Source organism: Rhipicephalus microplus, chromosome 4 (genome assembly GCF_043290135.1).
Source record: "Rhipicephalus microplus isolate Deutch F79 chromosome 4, USDA_Rmic, whole genome shotgun sequence".
Classification (NCBI taxonomy): domain Eukaryota; kingdom Metazoa; phylum Arthropoda; class Arachnida; order Ixodida; family Ixodidae; genus Rhipicephalus; species Rhipicephalus microplus.
This window is the reverse complement of record NC_134703.1, coordinates 8,554,126-8,579,943: the sequence shown is the minus strand read 5'-3', so window position 1 is coordinate 8,579,943 and position 25,818 is coordinate 8,554,126. Positions and strand designations below refer to the sequence as shown.

General features: G+C 46.3%; 1 protein-coding gene across 1 annotated transcript in view; it reads left to right on the top strand.

The window, feature by feature from the left end:
- The window catches only part of LOC119171628 (Hus1-like checkpoint clamp component), a 93,850-nt gene extending 68,084 nt beyond the window's left edge, over positions 1-25,766 (top strand). Inside the window, exon 8 of the mRNA XM_075892137.1 lies at positions 24,423-25,766. Coding sequence (XP_075748252.1) covers positions 24,423-24,448 — 26 coding nt within the window. The 3' untranslated portion in view covers positions 24,449-25,766. The remainder of the gene's footprint in view (positions 1-24,422) is intronic.
- The last annotated feature ends 52 nt before the right edge of the window (positions 25,767-25,818 follow it).

The following is a 25,818-nucleotide window of genomic DNA, read 5'->3' as shown; positions in this document are numbered from 1 at the left end:
GCGGCGATGGCGTAGTGGTTAGAGCATCCGCCTCGCATGCAAGAGGTCCGTGGTTCAAATCCCGGTACCGCGCAGTTTCCAACCGGATAAAAAAAAAAAAAAAAAAATCCGCGTGTTGATGGAACTGCATTAAGAGGCCTGGGGTGCGGCCTCACCGGCAAACACCGCCGAGAACGCACTCCCTCACCAGAGAAGGATTGGCCACCCTGGTGCAGTATCTGGCCACTACCTCCCACATGCTTACGTCAAATAACTCACGGCCCTCAGTCCCCAGCAGCTGCGAAGCAACTGACCACGGCGGCGGTCAGATCTGCAACGCAGCAGAGGGTGCTAAGAATCTCTGGATTCGGACAGGCCGCCATTGGAACCTGAACTTGGAAACGTTTAACGCTAGAACCTTATTTAGTGAGGGAAGTCTAGCTGTACTATTCGAGGAGCTAGAGAGTGTTAAATGGGATATAATAGGGCTCAGTGAGGTTAGGAGGACAGATGAGGCCTATACGGTGCTACAGAATGGGCACGTCCTTTGCTACAGGGGCTTGGCAGACAGAAGAGAACTGGGAGTGGGGTTCCTAATTCACAGAAACATAGCTGGCAACATAGAGGAATACTATAGCATTAATGAAAGGGTGGTAGGTATCGTAATTAAACTGAATAAAAGATACAAGATGAAGGTAGTACAGGCTTACGCGCCTACATCAAGCCATGATGACGCTTCAGTTGAAAGCTTCTATGAAGACATGGAATCGGCAATGAGTAAGGTAAAAACACAGTATACTATAGTGATGGGCGACTTTAATGCAAAGGTAGGGAAGAAGCAGGCTGGAGACCAGGCAGTAGGAGATTATGGCATCGGTACTAGAAACGCCAGAGGAGAGCTACTAGTAGAATTCGCAGAACGCAATAATTTACGGATTTTGAATACCTTCTACCGAAAACGAGAAAACCGCAAGTGGACATGGAGGAGCCCTAATGGCGAAAATAAGAACGAAATAGACTTTATAATGAGTGGACACCCTGGAATCGTGCAGGATGTGGAAGTGATTGGCAAGATACGATGCAGTGACCATAGAATGGTACGGTCTTGAATTCGCCTAGACTTGAAGAAGGAACGACAGAAACTGATACGCAAGAAGCCAATCAATCAGCTAGCACTGAGAGGGAAAGTACAGGAATTCAGAGTGTCGCTTCAGAACAGGTACTCGGCTCTTAGTGAGGAAACCAACCTTAGCGTAGATACAATGAATGATAATCTGACGAGTATCATTACGGAGTGTGCAGTGGAAGTTGGAGGCAGGGTAGTAAGACAGGACACTGGCAAGCTTTCCCAGGAAACGAAGAACCTAATTAAGAAGCGTCAAATCATGAAAGTGTCAAGTACAACAGACAAAATAGAACTGGCAGAGCTTTCGAAGTTGATTAATAGACGTAAGGTATGCGATGTAAGAAGGTATAACATGGAGAGAATTGAACACGCTCTGAAAAACGGAGGAAGTGTCAAAGCATTGAAGAGGAAACTTGGGATAGGCAAAAGTCGGATGTATGCACTAAGGGACAAAGAAGGCGAAATAACTACCAATATGGATAGGATAGTTAAAATAGCGGAGGAGTTTTACAGAGATCTATACAGTAGCCGAGACAACCACGACCTTAATACTATAAGAACTAGCAGTAACCCAGATTACACCCCACCAGTAATGATAGAAGAAGTCAGAAAAGCTTTAGAGAGCATGCAAAGAGGCAAAGCTGCTGGTGAGGATCAGGTAACATCAGATCTGCTGAAAGATGGAGGACAGATTGTGTTAGAAAAACTATCCACCCTGTTTACGAGGTGTCTCCTGACGGGAAGAGTACCAGAGTCTTGGAAGAACGCTAACATCATCTTAATACATAAGAAAGGAGATGACAAGGACTTGAAGAATTACAGGCCGATCAGCTTGCTCTCTGTAGTATACAAGCTATTTACAAAGGTAATTGCTAACAGAGTAAAGGAAACATTAGAATTCAATCAACCAAAGGAACAAGCAGGATTTCGAACAGGCTACTCAACAATTGACCACATTCATACTATCAATCAGGTAATAGAGAAATGCTCAGAGTATAACCAACCACTATACATAGCCTTCATAGATTACGAGAAGGCGTTTGATTCAGTAGAAATATCAGCCGTCATGCAAACACTGCGGAATCAGGGCGTAGATGAAGTATATATAAACATTCTGGAAGAAATCTACAGGGGATCAACTGATACCATAGTGCTTCATAAAGAAAGCAACAGAATACCAATCAAGAAGGGTATAAGGCAGGGGGACACGATCTCCCCAATGCTATTTACCGCGTGCTTACAGGAGGTTTTCAGAAGCCTAGAATGGGAACAGTTAGGGATAAGAGTCAATGGAGAATACCTTAGTAACCTGCGCTTCGCCGATGACATTGCATTGCTGAGTAACTCGGGGGACGAATTGCAACTCATGATTACGGAGTTGGACAAGGAGAGCAGAAAGGTGGGTCTTAAAAATAATTTGCAGAAAACGAAAGTAATGTGCAACAACATCGGAACAGAGCAGCGCTTCGAGATAGGCAATAGTGCACTTGAAATTGTAAAAGACTGTCTATTTAGGACAGGTAATAACTGCGGAGCTGAACCACGAGATCGAACTAACTAGAAGAATAAGAATGGGGTGGAGCACATTTGGCAAGCACTCTCAAACCATGACATGTAGATTGCCACCATCCCTCAAGAAGAAGGTATATAACACCTGTATTTTGCCGGTATTTAGCTATGGAGCAGAAACCTGGAAACTTACTAAGAAGGTTCAGCTTAAATTCAGGTGCAGCGAGCAATGGAAAGAAAAATGGTAGGTGTAACCTTAAGAGACAAGAAGAGAGTAGAGTAAATTAGGAAACAAATGGGGGTTAAGGATATCATAGTTAAGGATATCATAGTTGAAATTAAGAAGAGGAAATGGATATGGGCCAGGCATGTAGCACGTAGACAGGATAACCGCTGGTAATTAAGGGTAATTAACTGGATTCCCAGAGAAGGCAAGTGGGTTAGGGGGAGATAAAAGGTTAGGTGGGCAGATTTAGCACACACAAGTAATAATGAAACTATAGTCATGCAACAGCCACAAATCCACTACATGCCTGTGCCATTACTCCCCCTCTCCAAAAGCATTGACTCGGTGCTTTCAGATGTATGAAGACAAGAGCAATTCTTCAGTATGAGTGATACTGCTTCATTGTGGCCACATGGACGATGTCCAGCTGTGCATCTCGACAGAAGGACCGCATACTGGGCTCTGCGGTAACTTCGTAGTTGACATCGCTGAGGGACTCTAGAGCCATACTTTTTCTCTGGGTGGGGTAGGTGACTTCTTTGTGGGGAAGGTTGTATCTGTGAGCATCGTATTGGTGCTGAGAGCGAATGCGCAAATGAGCTACTTGTTGAGCTTTTTCGGCGCGCTGCGCGTACAAAAAAAAAAAAAGTTTTCAGTGGTGGTCGTAAAGGTGTCAGGTAAAAGCATAGCATTGAACATCGTAGAAACTTCATGGCTGTGAAGCAGGTGGAAAGATGTAAATCCTGTAGTTTCTTGCATAGGGTTATTTTATGTGAAGGTTATGAAAGGGAGGACACTGTCCCAGTTTCTATGGTCCACGTCGACATACATGGAAATGATGTCTGTGATGGTCATTTTCAGTCGTTCTGTTAAGCTGTTAGCTTGCGGATGGTAAGCTGTCGTCCAGCGATGTACGGTGCCACTGAGTGTCATCACTTCTTCCAGCAGTTGGGCGGTGAAGGCCGTGCCTCTGTCGGTTAGAACCTCCCCTGGTGCACCATGGTGGAGGACAACAGCATGAATGAAGAAGTCCACGACATTGCTTGCCGTACCGCGTTAGAGTGCTCGTGTTTCACATTAACGGGTTAACTAGTCCGTTGCAATCATTATCCAGCGATTACCCGCTGAAGATTTCGGAAATGGACCTAGCAGGTTGTGGGGAAGCACGCGTGCCCAGCCTTCCTTTCCCCTTTTTACGGCAGCGCGAAAGCCGTTTTGGTGGTGGTAGTGGTTAGGAGAGGAGAAAGGTACCTAATTTTTATAGCCTAGTTGGGAGCACGGGGCAGTGCCTGTTGCGCGAATACCCGCACGGCCGGCGCTCGCGATTCCCCCCTTTCCCGGCGCGTGGAACGGGTTTCCCTCCCCTCAGCGAGAAAAGGTACTATTCTCATCAGGGAGAGGAAAACCGGGGGAGTGACAAAACTGGCATGCGGACGGCCGCACAGTCTCTCTGACACCGGCCTTGGAAGAAGGAGGTCGAACCCGCAACCCTCTTTGAGCCTAGGACGTGAATGACCAAGTAGTAGGCTAACGCCTAGCAATGTCTATTGCTAACGTCTAGCAATAAAGAGTCATTATGTTGACCTAGCCTGTTGCCTTATTCGCCCGAACCCGTGTAGCTGCAGTGAGACGAGCTACGGATAGGGGACGTTAATCGTGCACGGTAAGACTGTGTACGGCTGGGGCTTTAGATAGGCTTCTGCGTCAGCCAAACGTAGGACGGACCCCCTACAAGGTCCATGCCAACTTGCTGAAACAATTGTCTGAGTTGATCCACAGGGGGTAAAAGACCCGCACGTTTCATAGGCATAGTCTTGCGACGCTGGCAGTCTCGGCAGGCTTTGACGTAGTGCTTGACTGTACGGTACAGCTTGGGCCAGTAGTACTTGTGCCGGATACGAGCCAGAGTGCGCGTGAACCCTAAATGCGCAAAAGAGGGTTCGTCATGGCACGCCTTGAGGATGTCATCTTGCATAGTAGATGTACGACCAGTAGAGCGGTTCTAGCGTTGGGATCAAAGCTCCGCTTGTACAGGATGCTGTTACGGAGATAAAATGATGAAATCGTGCGCCTGAATGTTCGTGGTGGCTGTTCAAGCTTGTCCTCAAGATAGGCGATGATTGGGCGAAGTTCTGTGTCATCACGTTGTTTCTGAGCCAAGTCAGAGGCTGTGGCGGCCATGAGGAAACTTTCGTCGTCAAATTGGTCGGGAGGAATCGACTTGACTGGGGCACGTGATAGGCAGTCAGCATTGGTGTGCTCGCGTCCCGACTTGTAAACCACCGTAATGTCAAATTCTTGTAGGCGGAGACTACATCGAGCAACGCGGCCTGAGGGGTCTTTGAGGCCTGCAAGCCAGCACAAAGAATGGTGGTCAATGACTACTTTGAATGGTCGCCTATACAAATATGGTCGGAACTTGGCTATGGCCCACACGATAGCTAGGCATTCCTTTTCTGTGGTGGAATAGTTCACTTCAGCTGATAATAACGTACGACTAGTGTAGGCGATCACTCGCTCGATGCCTTCCTGCCATTGCACAGGGACAGCTCCGAGGCCGACATTACTTGCATCAGTGTGCACTTTAGTGTCAGCATTTTCATCGAAATGACTTAAGATTAGAGAAGTTTCGAGGCGTCATCGTAGCTCGCAAGAAGCTTTGTGTTGTTCTGAGGCCGACAAAAAAGCAACGTTGTCTCTCGTGAGTTGGTGTAAGGGTTCTGCTATTTTCGAAAAGTTCGGAATGAAGCATCGATAGTACGCACAAATGCACAGAAAACGGCGTACGTCGTGTTTGTTTCTTGTTGTTGGAAAGGCAGCGACACCCAGTGTTTTCTCGGGGTTTGGGCGAATTGACAACATGGCCGAGAAACTTCTGCACCTCGTAGCCGAAGTGGCATTTTTCGGGCTTGAGTGACAGGCCAGCTGTTCGGAGCGCCTCAAGTACTGCACAGAGATGCTGAAGGTGCTGCTCGAAAGTCGCTAAAAAAAACGATGACGTCATCCAAATAGACACAACGCGATTGCCACTTGAGACCAGACAAAACTGTGTCCATCATTTGTTGAAATGTCATGGGAGCAGACAGAGCACAGTCCAAAAGGAAGCACCTTGAATTCGGAGAGCCCATCATGAGTAAGGAAAACGATCTTTTCACGGTCACGCTCATTGACCTCAATTGGCCAATAACCACTGCATAGATCCATGGACGAAAAATATCGGGTGTTTCGAAGGTGGTCAAGTGAGTCGTCGATGCGAGGAAGTGGATATACGCCTTTCTTTGTCACAATGTTCAGTTTGCGATAATCAACACAGAAACGCAATGTGCCGTCTTTCTTTTTCACCAACACAACCGGTGATGCCCATGGGGTTATAGATGGCTGAATGTCGTCGCCAGCAAGCATTTGTTCCAACACTTGGTCGTGAGTGGGGTCTTGTTCTCTGCTGGAAACATGATAAGCATGTTGTTGAATAGGCCTTTCGTTGGTCTCTGTTATGATTCTATGCTTCCTGACGGGCATCTGTTTGATTTTGGCCGTCGTTGCAAAGCAATCACTGAAGGAAAGCATGAAGAAGCAAAGACTCTTGCTTTGAAGTCGATAGTGCGCAGTTCACATCAAGCTTAACCGGAGACTGTTTGTCGTCGTGAGGACTGGAAGAGAGTTGCGCGAGTGATAAGCTGGCTCTCGTGTCTCTGATTTCTTCGAAGTAAGCAATGACACACTGCCTTATGAAGTGCTGGTATTCATGACTGAAATTTGTTAGTAGAATTTTCGCAGGCTTTTGTGTCAGTTCTATGAGGCTGCGGGCGACGCAAACTTGACGAGACAAGAGCACGGACATATTGTTTTCCACAACTCCGAGAGCCGTTTGGTTGATGTCGCTCAGCACGTTAACTAGAACACTTGAACGGGGCGGTACTCTCACTGAATCGTCGGATACATGCAATGCCATCATACGCGATTCGCAATTCTGATAATGCGTGTTACGTGAAAACGTCACCAGCAATTCCCGGAGATTTACAATAACCCCATATTCTTGAAGGAAGTTTAATCCCAAAATTACCTGCCTGGAGCATTCCCGCAGTAAGACGAAAGTCCCAAAGAAGGTTGAAGCGTCAATATGTACTCCAGCAGTGCACCTCCCAACCGGCGTCACGAGATGATTACCCGCAGTACCAAGCTGCGGGCCGTTTCATGCCGTCATCACTCTTTGGAAAGCAGCCGCGAAGTCGTCATTCATTACGGAGTAATCGGCGCCAGTATCCACGAGTGCGGTGGCCGAGTGATTGTCAACGGTTATAGAAATATCTGCGGAAACTGCTGCGTCGCGTTCAGAAAATTTCGTGACAGGGAAATCGGCATCGTCAACATGTCGTGGTGGAGGATGTTTGTCAGTTCGGTCAACAGCAGCCCCACCCCTGGAGGCCGCTGGCCTCAGTTTTCCCGATGTGGGCCAGGACTTGGGGACCTGTTTAAAACACCAGAAAACGTGGCGTAACGACTAGGCGAGCCGAGGCGCCGAGGAGAAGGTGAGCATGGCCAGTGGCTTTGTGCAGGAGGGAATGGCTGCTGGGCTGCTAGGTATTGCTCAATCTCACAAGGACGCTCTCCGTTGCTGGGTCGACGTGCGTTGTGGTGAAACCCCTGAAGGCCCATCCTGCGATACGCACACTGGTGGTACAGATGGCCCGCTTCGCCGCAGTGCTAGCAAAAGGGACTGTTGTCAAAGGTGCGTCATACGTCAGATTTACGGGTGACTCTGCGCAGAACATTATGCTGGAAAGTGGTCTCGTAGGTATTTTCAGAAGCAAATTGATGAAGCGATGGTGAAAAAATAGAGGGTGGCCGGCCTCCGATAAAAGGTTGAGGACTCCTTAACGCTTCGGCGTAAGTCAGAGCAGGAGCTTCTGCATGCATTGGGAGCGATGGTTGGGTCACATTCCTGAGTTCATCGTGAATGATGTCACCCAGAATCGTCGCACTCGGCTGAGTAGAAGTGAGGCAAACTATGGTAGTAGCTTCAGCTATAAACTCATCGACAGTAGTTGGGGGCTTACTCATGGGTCCAGCAAAAAGTTGCTCCTTGACACTCCGCAGGAGCAGTCCAACTTTTTTTGTCTCGGCCATCTCTGGGTCAGCGTGTTTGAACAAGCGTGACATGTCTTCGACAAACATAGTCACATTGTCATTTGGTTTCTGAACGCGGCTTTGCAGAGCCTGCTCTGCTTTCTCTTTCCTTTTGGGATTTCTGAATGCCTGGCATAGCTATCGCTGAAATTCTTGCCAGCTGGTGATAGATGGCTCATGATTCTCAACCAGGTGCGAGCATAGTCTTCAAGTGCGAAATAGACGTAGTGAAGTTTCTTGGTTTCATTCCATTCGTTGGTGGCTGCGACCCGGTCGAAGTGGTCTAGCCAGCCATCCACGTCCTCGAACACATCATCGTGAAATGGCTTCGAAATGCAGGCTGTGTAGCTGGTGCTTTGGGTGGATGTGAGATAGTCCATGTTTCTCTCTTGCGTCCGACTTGCCGTTGTGGTGATCATTCTTGCCAATCTCAAGGGACCGAATTCACGAGGTAGTCCTAGCAAGCAGCGGCTGAGGCGAAGTGCTAGGTTTTCCTCTGGAATCGTTGATATCGTGGCAGAAGCTTAAAGCGGCTTGAGTTCAAACTAGCGACTTGGGATTGTACTCCGCACCTCCACCAGTTTGTCACGGTAATAAATTGAGTACAGGTAATGACAGTGCGGCAAACAGCGGAACAGTTCTGACCGAGCAGCACGAGTTCGTGTCTTTCTCCAGCCCAAATCATTCGGCATGCACAAGTAATGATGAAATTATAGCCATGCAACATCTGCAATTCCATTACATGCCCGTGCCAATATATCTAGCGTCATTTCATGACGTGACGCTCAATAAAAAAAATTGCAACACGGTCACCTTCCCTCTGCATGCTTCGCATAAAGTTGATTCCTAGGTACGTGAGATCTGCCGAATTTTTTTTTCATATTTATGCTTAGGCATGGAGTCTGAATTTAAAACTGAATAACTACCAGGTGTCTTCTGAGGCTCTTGCAGAGCATGTCGCAGGGTTGGAATGCAGCAATATCTGCTTTTCGAACCTGCATACGGTGCCAAGAGGCTAGTATGTTGCACTACTGCTTTGCAGTTGGCTCTTCGTAGAACTAACAATAAGAATTTGGTTTGTGCGGGCGGGACCCTAATTTAAATTGTGCTTTATTCGGCAGTGTGAAAGCGCATATAGATTTGTGCAAATTGAAAAAAAAAATTTCGTTTATGACTCGAGGCAGCATTGCTTCTAACTTGATACCTGCATATTATTCAACTGTAATTTCAGGGTTGGATATTTGTAAAAAATTATAGTTAAGGGCAGGGCCGTACCCAGGAATTTTTTTTCGGGGGGGGGGGGGGGGGGGGGGGAGTTTGAGTGTAGAACGGCTGCCATTTTTTAAGATTTATACTGGCTTATTTTCGTGAATGAAACAAGTACATCGCTTACTTGTAATAATTCGATGGTGCTTTTCAATTATTTGTACCCAAATAAAGAAATTGGTATGTCAACCTCAAATTCTGGTTAAAGCAAGAAATAAGTTTGGACAATAGCACCACCAAAGCCGGGAACACCGCGACCAACGGCTCCTGATGAAGTAACACAATGTAACCGCCGTACAAAAACGGTATGTATGTGTTACAAGCTGCCACTCTAGCGTCGCCAGCGCGAAGTCGGCGACGGGAATGGCAGCAGGTTAGGTCGTTCCGTACGTATGCAGAGACAGTGAAGAGATCAGAGACGTATGTGGGGAAAAACAAAACTCTAGTGATATTGCAGCACTGCAGAGGAATCTAGGAATATTGCAGAGGAATCTAGTACAACACTTAATACCAACTAACAAAATACATATAAAATCAATAAATCAGCTTACAAGAGAGAAGTATTACAAACTACACAAAACTAACCAACAATAAAACTACAGATGAGAAAGTCCGAAGGTATAAACAGGTGAAGGGATATCTGTGATGACCGGCAGCGTTGAGTCCACGACGATCGGATGCGAGAAGTCAGAGAGAGTTCTGGCACAACTGCGATGTCGGCGGTGTTGCAGCGCTGGTGTTTCCGGGAGGCTAGTGCTTGAAGCCGATCTCGGGCAGGTTGAGCTTACTCGAGATTCAAGTACCGATGCCTACGTTACAGACGTTAATTTCGCGTCACAACTAGACGAATGGCTAAGTTTAGGTGGCCAGCCGACACGGAGCCACAACCACTTAAGGGATACTTCTTGATCTCCTTCTACACCATGTTGGTCAGCAACTAGACTGCTTAGCAAGGCGAAATCCTGCTCTTAAATCGACCTCAGTGTCCCCTGATTCTCGTCCTGGGGGAAAAGAGACCTCTACATGGGTCCAATCATGCACGTTTCATTGTTAGAAACTCCACCCTAAAAATATATTGACCACGTCCCTTTTTAATTAGGAGAGGGTCCTCAACTGAGCGAGAGTGACAACCTGTTGGGGTTCTCTCATACGGCTTGTCCACAAGCAGTTTTGCCCGTGGGAATGGTCAGTTTCCTTGGTTTCAGCCGGTGTGTCTTGCAGTCTACAGCTAGTTCGGGGTGCATCGCGGCCTTTGACGACCCTGCCGACGCCGCCGTAGGTACAAAGGATCAAACATCGGCGACTAACGTTTGAAGAAGAACACCCCATTCAGTACTTCCCTGCACTAAAGGCCAGTCTTTTCATGAGTGAACGGTTCCACTGGTCAGCGGGGGAGTGCGGCGCCCGTTAATTTGCCGTTACGCCGGGTCGCAAAAATGGCAGTCCGTGACAGCATGTATGCAAGCAAACAAACAAGTCGCCCGACATTCCGATCTTCTTGTTACCGTTCGCACATTCTGCTTGCTGGATAGTTTCCTCGTAATTGCGAAAGGATAGAAGGGTTGAAGCTTGGGCTAGCTGGGTTTAGCTTTTAATCGACTCTTGAAACATATAGGGAAGTTTAAACGAGGAAGTTTTTCCTTCTCGGCAACTTGCAAAATTCTGTGAGGACTTGTTCTGGGGTCACTTGAAGTTCTCGATGGATCCTGAGCAGTGCTAGTCCGGTCAATCTGTCGTTGTTCATATGATTTCGAAGGTAGCTCTTCAGCCTTCTCAGTGTGGAAAAAGTCCGTTCCGGGGTCGACGTCGACACGGGTAAAGTCACCAGGATAGAAAGTAGGCTGTGGATGTTTGGAAAAAAGTAGCGGTTGCACATCTCTAAGGCCTGTAAAGCACAAGCTGGGCGATTCTTTTCTTCGATCTGACAGCATTTGTTCACCCACAGTGTGAACTCTGCTTCGATGACATTAGCCGAAGGAATGTTGCTAAGGTAAAACTGCACTGCATCATCAACATCAGAAAGGCTAGCCGATGCGCAGAATTTCGGCAGCAGCATGTTAAGGCCAACCACGACCTTCTTATGGGCATCGAACCGGTCTCTTAATTGATTTTCGAAGTCAGCCAGCAAAGGAAAATACACATTCTTCCGGTAGTACTCTTCGGGAGTAGCAGAAGGTACGTTGCTTCTTTGCATCTGCCTTCCAGTGATGCGTGGTAGGGCCATCTCAACATTTGTGATCTTCAGCAAAGAGAGCGACTTCAGAAAAATCTTATTAGATTCCGTTTCCGCACAAGCCCTTTTTGTGGAAAGAACGTCTATAACATTCTTTACGTGATCGCACGCTTGAGCCAAGTCACAGTCAATTTTTTGAAGAAACTTGCAAAGTGGCAGTGTCAAAGAGAAGAGGTCGCTACAGATCTGAAGCGAAACGACAAACTCGGGCTTCGTAATGACATTGAGCAGTTGAGAAGCTTTTGATGAAGTATCAGATGACGCGGCCTCTTCTTCCAAATATTCGAGGAATTGTACAATAGGCACGTACAGTTCAAGGAAACGCTGAAGTGCATCGTGGCTCTCTACCCACCTTAATTGTTTGGCAAAAGGAGAGAACTGATTTTCTTTTTTCTTGTGTTAAATCTTCTACTTTGTCTCGCAGTTGGTTCGTCCTCTGTGGCGAAGCTCTCACAAACGTACAGGTTGAAAATACAGTTCCCAAACAGTTGCAGATGCTGGGGAGTTTGCATGTGTGAAGCAGAGCAAGGTTCAACGAGTGGGCGCTACAATGCACGTACAACGCTTTGGGCGCTGTTTGACGAATGAAGGCTTGAACACCGTTAAGGTGGCCGCTCATTGATGCCGCGCCGTCATATCCTTGCCCGCAAAGTAGGTTCAGGTCAAAGCCATGACCTCTAAGGCTGTTCAGGATTGTGCTCGCCAGCGCCTTGCCAGTGATATCGTACACGGGAACGAAATGTACAAAATCTTCTTTAAGAATGGGTACTCCCAACGTGTCGTGTCCAACGTACCTTACACATAGGGAAATGTGGGCGGTGCGAGATATATCAGTGGCCTCGTCAGCTAGAACTGAAAAACACGAACCTGAGTTGACGTTTTCCACTATCTTTCTTTGTATGATTTTACCACAGAGGGGGATCAACTCATTTTGAATTTTTGGGCTCGTGTACAGCGCATTCGCTGGAGATGTTTCCATGTGAGCTCTCAAGGCGGCATCTCCACATTTTGCTCTCATCCTAAGCAGTGCGCGGAAATTTCCATCATTTTTGAATGGCAGCACTTCAGACATATTTATCGGACCAGAGTCGTCTGTGCCGCGAAGCGGTACTTCTTGCCTGCCACAGAAAAGAATTGTTTCTATTATTGGCAGCAAGTTCTTGCGGTTTTCTTCCGCCTGCTTTTTAAGGCCGTGGTCAAGTTGTGTTAAGATGTCATGCTGTGAGCGGGACCGGACTGCTAAAAAGTTCTCCGATAGCGTTGTTGACATGGCGTGATAACTGCTGGATGCGTGGCTCTTAAAGGCGTCCATGGCTTTCTTGTAATTGGTGAACTCCTTAGTTACAAAACAGCCCAAGCGCTGGTGCTCCCCTTTTCCTGCACACTCGCTTGCGAAGACTACGCAATATTTGCATAATGCTCCTTGAAGCTTCTCTGAATAAACAAGCCATCTACCCAGTGAGGTTGGAACTTCAGATTCCTTTTCCCTATGGCTGGATAATTATAGTTAGCTGGAGGGGTCCACGGATTGAGCAGCAGCTTCTCCATCATCTCTGGATCATTTACATTATTGCTTTTCGAGACAAACAGTCCCAAGTCGAAAATATTCGCACTCGTCGCGCAGAGGGGAGGCGAACCAGAATGTGTAGGTGCCATGCCACTCACCTTCCTTGGGCATTGCCCAGTGGTAAAGGCGTCACTTTGCCCAGCGTTGACTGTAGAACAAAGATCACTTGGAGTTGCACTGCGGCCACCATCATTTCCCGGCGGCGCATGGGTGTCCTGCTTGTGTTCGTTCTCAGGTGATTCATATAAACCGGTGCATTCTCCTGAGTCGCTACAGAAGTTCAGACGCGCTTGGCTTTCCACTAGTGCTGAGGAGGGCGAAGTTTTATTCTTCGAAGGAGGCGGTTCTTCTCCGTCCGCTTCATCGGTTCGAACTTTCTTGAAGTAAGACGCAAGACTCCTTTGCTTCGTTGTTGCAGAGTGTCTTTTCATTTTGCTGCCGCAATCCTGTGCACGCTCACAGAAGTGGCCAGTGACTCCAAAAAGACGTTTGCGACTGCTTCGACTGCCTGGCGTGAACGGCGGGCGATGTTTTCTTCCTCTCTTATCCACTTTACAGTGGCTAGAATGTAGAAGTGTGATGAACGCGCCGGCTCCGGCGTGGCGCATGTGTTTTCTGAACGCCGCTACAGCTGGTGTGCATGCAGGCCCATTATTGTACTGCAGCTGCAGCAAACTGGATTAACGCTACTTAAAGACATTTTCACAGAAGACTCCATGGGCACTCCATACTCCCCTTAATATACGTGAACCCTGATGAATGCACTGCCGAGACATTTGCACTCCCGTGGTACAGTCCAGAAAGGAGGTGTTGTTCCGTTCCTGTGAAAAAGTCACCTTTTCACAGACGGCTCCCTGGGCGCCTGCATAAATCTCTCTGGGCTACGCTAATTAAATAGCCGTGACCCCCAAAAAATGCACTTTCTAGGCTGTGACGTCAGCCTCTGTACTCCCGCGCGCAGCCCAGCTTGGCGGCGTTTTTTTTCTCCTGTGAAAGTTGACCGCTGGTGCCGGATTGTGTGCCGGCTGTATCCTCGCTTTGTGCGCTTTGTAGGGAGGCGCATATACCTTCTGTGTACAGAAGAGGTAGATTTTTTTGCGTGTAGTTAAGGTTGTTCGAAGTTGCTCGGATATGCCAGTCTTTCAGTAGATGTCATCTTCGATGATTCGTTTCGGTGGCGAGGACTACAGTTTCAGAAAAGTTTGCCCTGCAGCCTGCGTCCTCGGAATGCGCCGCTGAGTTTTTACACTTAGGGGTTTCGTTCCCTGGCAAATTTGCGCACGTCGTGTTGGTGTTGCCGTTGCTGTCGAACTGTTTACCTTCACAGAAGTAGACGCGCTTTTCGTAGGAACCCAAAGCCGACACGTGCGGTCCGCACAGACGGATAACTTCTCCAGCGGCAATGCACAAGGAAAGCATCTGGAATCAATAAAGGAGCTGCTACGGTGTGAAAGACGAAAAAAAAAGACTCGAAGGAACGCGAGGGCGAAGTGCAAAGCTGTACAAATAGGGCAGGTGCGCGTGCTGGGGAGGGAGCGCTGAGGTGTTCTGGTAAAAGGGTAAATAAGAAGAGGGAAGCAATGCCAGGAAAGTTGCAGTGTAACTTTGGCAGCTGGCGGTCGCTGTGAATGCGTGTAAATATTTTAGTATCACCCGAAAAGTTGAAGCATCAAAAAAATTTTGGGGGGGGGGGGGGGTTAGAACCCCCTCAACCCCCTCAACCCCCCCCCCCCCTAGTTACGGGCCTGGTTAAGGGTGAATGCCATAAACAAAGTGATTTCAAAACTGCCACAAATGTGGTGAAGTGATATGCAGTGTAAGTAGTGAACGAGCAAAGCATTTACCACTACACTTTGAACAGTTAGGCTGCTGTATTGCTGTTTGTCATGTTTTTCAGCAACACTTGTGTGTGGCGCAAATTATGCACTGCCACCTTTCTTTCTCGTGGTTCACTTGACAGGCCTATAGAATTTTTCTATGTTTTATGTAGCCCTTCAAGCGTAGAGCTTATTATTTTCTAGCTTCTACCCAGTCATGGGCACATTACCAGTGAAAGGTAACAGTGTTACTTTTTACTGGTACTTTTTATTTATTTATTTATTTATTTATTTACAGATACTGCAATCACCTTTGGTGATTTTAGCAGGGTGGTACATGAAGTTAGTCATGAACAAATGGCAAGTACAATGTCATATAATATATACAGGTTATACAATGTCTATAGGGCAAATACAAACTTCAACTGGCAATATCATACAATAAAAAATAGAAGACTACAATTATACAAGCATGTACAGTGGTATGTAATACGATTCAACAATTCAACTGGTTAGTGCACTTTTACTGGTCAAACCTAAGCCAAAAAAGTAACCCTGTTTCAGTTACAGTTGCCTTGGCATAATTGTCTGTTAAGTCGCATTGATATTGTGTCTAACAAAGAAAACAAGCCTCTAAGTGTACACTTCATTCCTTAAAGTTTTCAAAAGTAACTTTGTTACAATTGCTCTGAATAAGTAAGGTCGTCACTTATACATTACCATATAAAGTAAGTAATTGATTACTTACCATGATCAATTTATGTATTAAGAATGTAATAAGAGGTGCAGGAAGTCTCTAAGGAGTGAAGACGACATCTATTAAGCATTACCATCTATTCTCTATGTTCTTCGAAGTGTATCAGACCCTGTACACTGATCTTTGCATCCGTTGGCCGTACAAAGCATTGGGACATGTGTTCGCGAAACCCAAAGACTGCACACCTGCAGAAGATTAGTGTTAAATCATTCATGTGTATGATGCAGGGATTGTAAAGTGGCATAATTACATCGACGAAATGGGCAGTAAAGGACCAGGAAAGGAAAACTTGCTAATGTCAATGCCGCTTGTTCAACACTGCTTGACAAGGCACTGCTTTGCCCTAAAAATGCTATGATGGTGGCTCACGAATGACAGCAAGAATGGGGGACTTCTGGAAACGGGGTTCATTTCCCACGACACACATGCTTGCAAAAGCAACAGCGGCTCTCCACATAACGTTTGCGAAGACATATGTGTCTGATGGATGTCAACTGACTTTTCCTCTTTTTTTTCTTTTCTGTGACCAGTGTATACAGAGTTTGTATAGGAGGCAAAACGTCTGTTCTGCTAATAATGGTTGTGTGAAGTCTGACAATCAAAAGTTTTCTAAAATTGTTGCACTAGTTGACGGCCTTCTGGCTTTTTCAGCCGCTTCACACGGCTGTTGACAAGCACTATAAGCTCAGAGCCTCGGAATGCTCCACCGAGAACAGAGATAGCACCTCAATGTAACAAAGAACAGTGCAAAAAACAGAGGGGCACGAGTGCTGACTGGTGTTTCTAAACCAACAAGCATTTACAATTTAAAACCTCAAGTGACAAAAAGCATGTGACCCCCTCACACAGTGGATGTGAAGCTGTTCTGTTCACTTGCAACATCATATGTATCTTATAAATATTAACTCTGAACCAATGTTCCGCAGTTGCCACTCCAGAAATGGAATGACTTCAAATCATTCCATATTTTCACGACCTCGGAATGGAATGGGAGTGGAATAATGTCTTTGGAAAAATATAGAACACGTTTTCGTCTGCTTACTGTTTTTCAAACTTTAAACATTAATCAGAGCCTTGATTTAACAATGAAGCAGTGTATTTAAAATGGATTAGCTGATTACAAGCATGGTACATTTATAAGCAGTACGCCTACTACAATTTTGCCCGTATATAAACAGTGTTGCTCCGAAGCACCTCTTTCGAGCAGCTCTTGTTAGCGAAGCGGAACACATAAGGTAGACTGCAATAACTTTATCTCCTTTTTTTTTCTTTTTTTCTTTGGAACCAACTCTGAAGCAGCCGTCCATTCACACTTTGGGTTTTTAAAACTAAACGACGAAGTGCCTATCTAACTCATTACATTTCTATGAATGAGACCAAAATAAAGCTTCATTTGCACCTTCCATTGCTTGCGATCTATATTGCTGCATTCAAATATCGCAAGGGCACCTAAGCACTGTTTATTGCCAAATAACGAGTGGCCAATTGTCAGACATGTTGTTGTTCTATCAACACTTGTTTGAGCCGATAAAAATAAAATAAAGGTGGGTAATCTCTTCCATGTTCCGAAAGCTCCTAGCGACCTCTGCTGCTCTAGCTCGAGAGATTTATTTATGTATTTATAGAAAATAGCTCAAGGACCTTGTACACATCACAGGGTTTTGCATGAGGAGTAGGAAAAACAAAGAGGTTAGTTAATATTTACGAAGTGTGACTCGACGTAGTTCTTGAAATTAGCATGGCTGGTGTGAAAGACGATTTCTGGGGGAAGATTGTTCCAGTAGATGGCAGTCTTGACAAAGTATGATTGCAGATGCGTGGCAGTGCAGGCACGGGGACGGCTTTATCATGGCTGATGCGTTGAGAGATGCGATGAGCTGGATTGATGGGAGAACACTTGCGTAGGACTTGGAAAAAACTTGTCAAAGCCTTGCGATTTTGCGCGGAGTCTGAAGAGTAGTTAGACCTGCCTTTTTCTTTAAGTTAGTTACACTAGTCGTGTAAGAATAATCAGAATAAATAAATGTCACCACTTGGTTTTGTACTGATTCTATTAGATAGGTTAAAACGCAATCGGGGGTATCTCAGACGGAACACGCATAGTCTAATTTAGGTCGAATTTGTTTTTATAAGCTAGCAATTTCACTGGAGGAGATGCATGTGTTAGATTTTGCTTAAGATAGCCTAAAGTATGATTAGCGGCGTTCGTAATATTGGTAATGTGAGTAGCCCAAGCGAGGTGGTTATGAAGAGTAATACCCAATTACTTAGCCCTAGGTTCTGAGGAGATGAAACTGCCGTTAAGAGAATATTTGAATACCGGGTAGGCATGCCATCTATTAAATGAAACCAGGGATGTTTCGTTAGTGTTCACCACCATTAACCAATCTCTACACCATTTATCGTTTTTGTTAGTGTTCACCTTAATTAACCGATCATTACACCATTTATCGAATTTTAGTAAGTCGTTTTGGAGCGCTACGTTATCGGTGACGTTGATGATCGGGTGATAAATGACGCAGTCATCGGCGAATAGGCGTTATGTTTGAAGAAGTGTTGCTGGGGAGATGGTTCATGTAAATGAGGAAAAGGAGTGGACCCAATACAATGCCTTGTGTTACTCCGGATAAGACAGGGGATGAAGTTGATGATGAATTATTGGCATGCACAAATTACTGTTGGTTAGTGAGGAACTCCTTAATCCAACGAAAAACAAAAGTCGCGAAAGTTTCAATAGCAAGCCTTTATGTGGTACCTTATCGAAAGCTTTTTCGAAATCGGTGAAAAGTGCGTCTACAGGTATGTTCCGATCCAGGCCAACATAGATATCGCGGAGAAAAAGTGCAAGTTGGGTTTTGCAGGAAAAAAGCTTTTGAAACCCATGCTGACCTTGATTACAGAAGTTCGCAGAATTTAGAAAATTGACAGTATGGGTTGTTGCGGCTCCCAGCACTGAGGACCCGTTGTTGCGGATCTCGGCGCTGTTCACCAGTTGTTGCAGATCGGGGGCTGCCCGGTCTTCTGTGGTAGCGTGGTGTAGCTTCGGGTTGAGGAAACGAGCGCTTACAAGATGGGGATACAAAAAAACAAACAGGTTTATGGCACTATTTACAAATTTTTACAGCATAGAAAGGTTGAGAGTTTTCACAAACCACGAGCGTGGTGGTTGAACCGTTACACAGTTCAGAGCGACGTCCCGCACTCTGCGGCGTCCTTATAAGCCCTGTCGGGCTCCTCCTTCTTGAGTGGAACACCAATCACACACACACAACAGGCGAGGGGTACGAGCATGCACGGCCCACGTGAGCATCCAATATTGAGTCGTGATCACTGCACTGCAAAGTGGCGCCAGAGGGGCTCTTCCTCGTCGTGTGTGTGTCGCTGGTCGAAGGGTCCCAAGCTCCGGACAGCAGACATCAAACGGTCCGCCAATCTGTCCGCTCAATTAGCAGGGCACTTTGTGGCGGAGGCCGCCGTTTCTTCCAAGGAAGACGCTTTCTTTGTTGTCCTCTCTGGAACGGCTCACGGCGTCGTGGCGACACGACGTCTCATCCTCCGGCTAGCAGGGACAATACCTGGTGGGCATAGGCAGCCGGCCAGTCGGCTACTTGTTTGAGGATTAAAAGAGTGCCGCTCCCCCGTCATCTCTGGACGCTGGTTCCTAGAAAACTGGGTTACAGGCGTGGGAACGCTGCCCGGCTACGCTTCCCAGCGACAGCATGGCGCCTACTGACGACGGTCATAACAGCTTCCCCCTCGCCAGACGAGTCACGGAGGGCAGGAGTCAACACTACTGCTCGCAGGGACGACGAAAGGGTCAGTAGTTGAATGCCAGGAACTGGCCTTCGCTTGTGGCAAGGTCTGGGTAATTGCCGAATCTTCGACACCGTTTCTGAAACTCGACCACATGCACAAGCAAGCACTCGGCCCCCTTCGAAAAAACCAAGCCAAAAGAGGGATGGCAAACCAATTTTCTTCACTAGCTTTAACAAAATGCTCACACTCAAAACTATCAGGACTCACTTGTGCTGAGAAACCAAACGTGCTACCTTAAACATTCCCATAATAAGATGCACGAAAAAAAACTAAAATATCAATTTTGATACATCAAGAGCACCCCAGAATGGCTTAGAAAGAGCGGCTGAGCGCGTCAACGTTTCCATTCAATTTGCCCTTTACCTAATGCCAAAATTATATTTTCGAAGAATCAAGCTCTGCCTCACAAGGCGACTGTTCTTTGATGTCACGGTATGCAGCCAAGTAAGGGGAAAATGGTCTGTCCCTACTTTATTTAGCACCTCTGAGATAACACTGCAACTGCTGAAAGCCTACACAAGGCAAGCGCATTCATTTCCTGAAGCGCAGTACGTTATCTCACGAGAGCCCAAATTCTGGCTCAAGTAAAGCGCAGCTTTGCTTGTTACCACTGTCGTCCTGACATAGAACGGCTCCTAGACCTCGATCGCTAGCATCACACTGGACCGTGAATTCGCGGTCGTAATCGGGAGCTTTCAAGACCGGACGGCTGATCAATGCTGCCTTTAGTTTTAAGAAGGTAGTTTCTTTCTTTTCATCCCAGGCCATTTTTGTAGGCTTTGTCCCGCGGAGAGCCTCGGTCAAGTACGCGAACGCTGAATAAACTCGAATTCAGCAAGCGCTACAATTGTCCTAACGTCCGTCTTTGTCTACGGCCGCCAACAACCATCTACTACTTAAGACATTAAACTCACCAGCCTCCCGAAAGCTTAACCTAAGCTGTGACCTAACGGTCTACCTCAACGGTAAGAGAAAGCTTGATGATCTGCTCATATGATCAATCGATCAATCATTCTTCAAAGAAGACAACGACGAAAAATGTAACAAACACTGCCTTCTGGCAGGTCTGTTCAGTTAGTTACCTGCCTTTGCTAACGCCTTTGATTGAAAAAACACTGAGTTCTTCTGAGCGTTTTTCAATTATTCTCATTTCTACAGCATTGCAAAATACACGGCACTACTAACCAAAAGCTTAATCCTTCACAATTTGTCCAATTGCTCATCTTTACGTTATGTTGTAATTCTCTGTGTTCAACACAAAAATAATCCTAGGTGCAATAGTCATTAAAACACCTCACAACACTTGCACTGGTTTATGCTAAAACCGTGCACCAATGGCTTTCAATTTTCTTAGCGCGCAACGACAACTCCACTGTGTTGTGCCAAACTTAATCATTTTACGAAATTATTTGGTTTATGTTAACATCTCTTCCTTAAGTGCCAATTCATGCCATATCCACATGACAGCGAAGGCATACGACATTACACTAAACCTTAAAAACACTTGAAAATAACACTTTTCTGTTTCTAACTTCTCGATATTTTCGTACTAGTGATTAAAGCACTTCTAGTTCAGCGGTTCTTTTTCTGCAAATTTTCCACCGCATCACGTAACTTACCAAATTTAAACTGGTTGAAATCTGCATCTCCAATGTAATACTGAGTAGTCATAATTAACCCGCCTGAGCAAAAGTTACTCATATTGACCGCCCCCTTTTCTCATGGTTCCTTTGATCGTACACGATGGGGTCGCAGTCCCGGCGGTTTTCGAGCACGCCAGAGACTACAAAATGCACATACTCTAAGCAGTGCGCTGCCGTCACACCTCATTTTCCACTTCGTCCTGTTCCCCTCAGGAATTTGAAAAGGACGCCAGAAACAGGGTTGAGACAGGGGACATTGTCTCTTTGTGCTCGCCCCGACGCGGTTTTTAGCCACTCTGCGCTTTCGACTTTGATCCTTCGGGCAAGGCCGCTTTCCCGAAGTCGTCGAACGCCACCGCACTTTTTGTTGGGGTAACGCACCTCGTTTCCCCTCTCTACACCTGGCTCGCCGCTTGTACCTCTCGGAACGCCACCATTGACGTTTCCTGGAACGGATTAACGGCCTACCCTCTCGTCTTTCTTGTGACTGAGTGGGGCCTGTCCTAGGCTTGCGCAGTGACGAATGCCTCCGCTTCTTCCTTTTTCTGCGATGTTTGCAAACCAGCTCGGTATTATCGCTGCACTGCTGAAGCATGGCGTTCTTGCTCTCATCAGCCACTGCGCTAACCATGCCTACATTTGACGATGTCGAAACGTCCTCTTGAGGCACAAAGGAGGTTTCCAGCATCTTACTGGGCCCATTAGGGCTGCTGGTACCTTCCTCATGCACGCAAGGAGCGTCTTTCGACATCGTCCCTACCTCCAGACCAGCCAAGGCCTCGTTCTCTACATGCTCTACATTGATGCATTCGAGAATACACGGGCCCTTTTCTGGCGCAATCTGTTCCTGTCGCGCTTTATGAGGCGCCTCAACTTCCGGCGCTTTGCGACGCGCCTCGCTTTCAGACTCCGGTGCGAGTCTTTCTTTCTTTTTGCTAACAGAAGTTCCGAATCTTCTGATCAGCTCTGCTTTGATAACTTCATAGTTGTTCGCGTGCTGCTCACTGAGTCGCGCAACAACATCCGCTGCCTCGCAGGGCAGAACCGTGAGTAGCTTCTGAGACCACGTGTCTCGCTCACACGACAGTTGCCTACACTTTCGTTCAAACAGCCTAAGATACAGGCCCATATCCCATGATACCTCATATGGCTGCATGTACCTAGACATCTCGAACTCTGCCTCATTTTTGAGAAGTACTCCTTGCTGGGGTTCCAACCTCATACTCAACTCATAGTCTTGTTTGAAAAACTTTCTCTTTAGGCCTTCTCTTTCGTCTCCACTCTTTCCTTCCATCTTAGCTGCTCTTAACTTTCTTTCAATGATGAGGTCCCATTCTTCACTTAGTTCCTCATCATCAGCCCCCAAATCATTAATCGCTTGAATGATCATGGGTTTTCGTGCCAAACCCTTTGTATCGATCCCCAATTCCTCACACAACAGCAACAAGTCTGACTTCTGCAGCTCCCGTAAGTCAATAATTGTACTGAGTGCTCGCTACTTCCACAAACAACTTCCCGAAACGGCGAAACTGAGTCTTTCGGCAAAGTTAACTACCAGTTCTAAAATTTAACCCTCTTTTAGAACCTGGTTTACTCAAAGGAAAAGCCAAGCACTCACCCATACGTGATCCATGTCTCGAGCCAACTGCTTCCCTTGGGCCGACTGTTGTTGTCACTTGTAGCTTCGTATCCCACCGCTGCAAACCAGTTGTTGCGGTGGGAAGGAACGTCGCACGAGGATACGAAAACAAAACAAGGTTTATGGCACTATTTACAAATATTTACAGCATAGAAAGGTTGAGAGTTTTCACAAACCACGAGCGTGGTGGTTGAACCGTTACACAGTTCAGAGCGACGTCCCGCACTCTGCGGCGTCCTTATAAGCCCTGTCGGGCTCCTCCTTCTTGAGTGGAACACCAATCACACACACACAACAGGCGAGGGGTACGAGCATGCACGGCCCACGTGAGCATCCAATATTGAGTCGTGATCACTGCACTGCAAAGTGGCGCCAGAGGGGCTCTTCCTCGTCGTGTGTGTGTCGCTGGTCGAAGGGTCCCAAGCTCCGGACAGCAGACATCAAACGGTCCGCCAATCTGTCCGCTCAATTAGCAGGGCACTTTGTGGCGGAGGCCGCCGTTTCTTCCAAGGAAGACGCTTTCTTTGTTGTCCTCTCTGGAACGGCTCACGGCGTCGTGGCGACACGACGTCTCATCCTCCGGCTAGCAGGGACAATACCTGGTGGGCATAGGCAGCCGGCCAGTCGGCTACTTGTTTGAGGATTAAAAGAGTGCCGCTCCCCCGTCATCTCTGGACGCTGGTTCCTAGAAAACTGGGTTCCAGGCGTGGGAACGCTGCCCGGCTACGCTTCCCAGCGACAGCATGGCGCCTACTGACGACGATCATAACAGGGTATATATGACATGTTCCATGATTTTCGAGTAGACACTGGTTAGAGAGATCGGGCGGTAGCTTCAGGGCCCTTTCTTAGGGACTGGAACAATCTTACCCTACTTCCAATCTTGTGGCAGGGTGCTTCATGACAATGACTGTTGCAACATATGAGACAAAATAATGCACTTGGTTTTTTTGTGAACACTTTGGAGTTAATACCATCGGGTCCGGCAGATGAAGTTACCTTTTGAAAGTCAATTATTTTGACAATACCTTTTGGTGAAACTGTAATTTCAGGCATATTGGGGTGATTTAAGAACGAAAATCGAGGAAGGCAATTATGAATTTCTTTAGTGAAAACAGAGCAGAACATGGAATTTAGGGTGTTTGCCACTGCGGCATTGGGAATGACATTACCAGTGTTTTCTTCGGCATATACGGAGGATTTATGCTGTTTCGGATTGATAATCATACAAAATTGTTTGGGGTTATTAAGTGAAAATTGAGGCAGAGTGAAATTAAAAAAAGAACGCTTGGTCTGGTCTAGGGTAGCGTTAGCTGTAGCTGTAGTGCAATATTTTACCCATGCGCATCAGTTGTTGGAAGTTCTTGATTGCTTGAAATGTTTTTTTTTATTATTCAGCCTTTTTAGCTTACAGTTAAATTAGGGCGACATTGTACGGTCTTTAACGGAAACTGTGGGAATATACTTTTTGATAAGCTTATGCATTTCTGTTTTAAAAAGGAACCTACCGTATTTGTTTCAACAGACCGTGACAAGAAGTCAAGTGATAAGGAATGCCAGAATTCATTAAGCTCCCTGTTCATGCTTTGATAATCTTCTTTTTCATAAAGTGTTAGCATTTTTTCAGCTTTTGGGAGACGTCGTTTTTGTCATTCTTCTGAGAAGCGTGGTATCCGCTAAACACTCAAAAGGAATTTTGTGCCATTTGTTCATGCAGTGGCTGACGACGATGAGGAATTATGACTGAAGTGGTATGCGCCACAGTTGATAGGGGAACAAGAACAAGCTTTTGTGATACTTTGGAGCATTGGACGGCCCACTCGTGCTATTCGCATTGTGCGACGACTCGTCTTTTTGTTGTTGTAAAACGCTTTATACATCGTGTTAACGCGATTGCTTTCCCGACATGAAGCCTGTCTAAGGCAAGTTTGACAACAAGTCACAAGCACCCGTGTAGCTCAGTGGTAGAATACTGCTCTGGCACCCAGCGGACCCGGGTTTGAGCCCCACTATGCCATTGGTGCTAGTTCATGCCTGCCCAAAGCAAGTTTGCCAACTAGTTGCAAGCACCGGCACAATTTAGTGGTAGAATATCGAGCTGGCACCCAGCGGACTCGTGTTCAAGCCCCACTTTCCCATTGGTGCAAGGTTTTTTTTTCTAATTTCGCGCGATGTGGTTACGGACACCGGTGGCGGCGGACAACAACTGCGCGTGACCCGAAAAGTGATCTCATAACAGCTTTCGCTGTTAAAGACAAAACAGCCACAAAGTGAAGTTATCCGCCGGCATAAGCGTCTACCGACCTTCACCAGAGCAAGAAATCCACACTTCTTCAAGCTCCCGGTGTGGTTGCTTCTTTAATAGTTTTACTGCATTTGTAAGTTAATGAACCAGCCACAATAACTACAATTCAGTCAGCAAACAACACAGCGCCGATGTGAGGGCTGAATGCCCTTCCCATTGGCCTCCTAGTGCTGAAGGAAACTTTTGAAACAGAGTGTAGAAATTAGAGTAAATTGCCAGTTATGAGCAATTGCTGTTACATTGGCAAGATTCGTGCAGTTGCAACATAATTTAAGGGTAGCTTGAAATATGCACTGTTCCGTTTATTTTATATGACAACAAAAGTGACTCTACAGCCAATGTATTTCTTTGTGAAATTCAGGAATTGTCTGTGAGCTTTCGTGTCCTAAAGTTTCATTACTACACCTTGTGAATTAGTTGGCCACAGTTTGTAAGGTGCAATATTTTCGATAGCTTTAAACATAATTGGTAAAAATGCTTGTCTGATATGTTTCTTATGCACGTAATGCCTGCCCATTTGGTACTCTCGGACTCAACATTGTGCGGTTGTGTTGTAGTAGAAATGTATGCCCATATATGCAAAAAGTCATTTGAATTTTGTTTCTGTTGACTTGTCTGACCACCTAACTTCACTGCACTTTTCAAGTTGTTGCTATGTTTTAGTCAATTCTTCTTCAGTGAGCATGTTTTATCTTGTGATGGCTGCATTTCATAAACATGACTGCATTTGATTAAAGTTGACATATGAAAGCACAACTCCTAACAGCATTTTCAGCTGCATAAGTTGGCTAGTTTTAGACGGCATTAT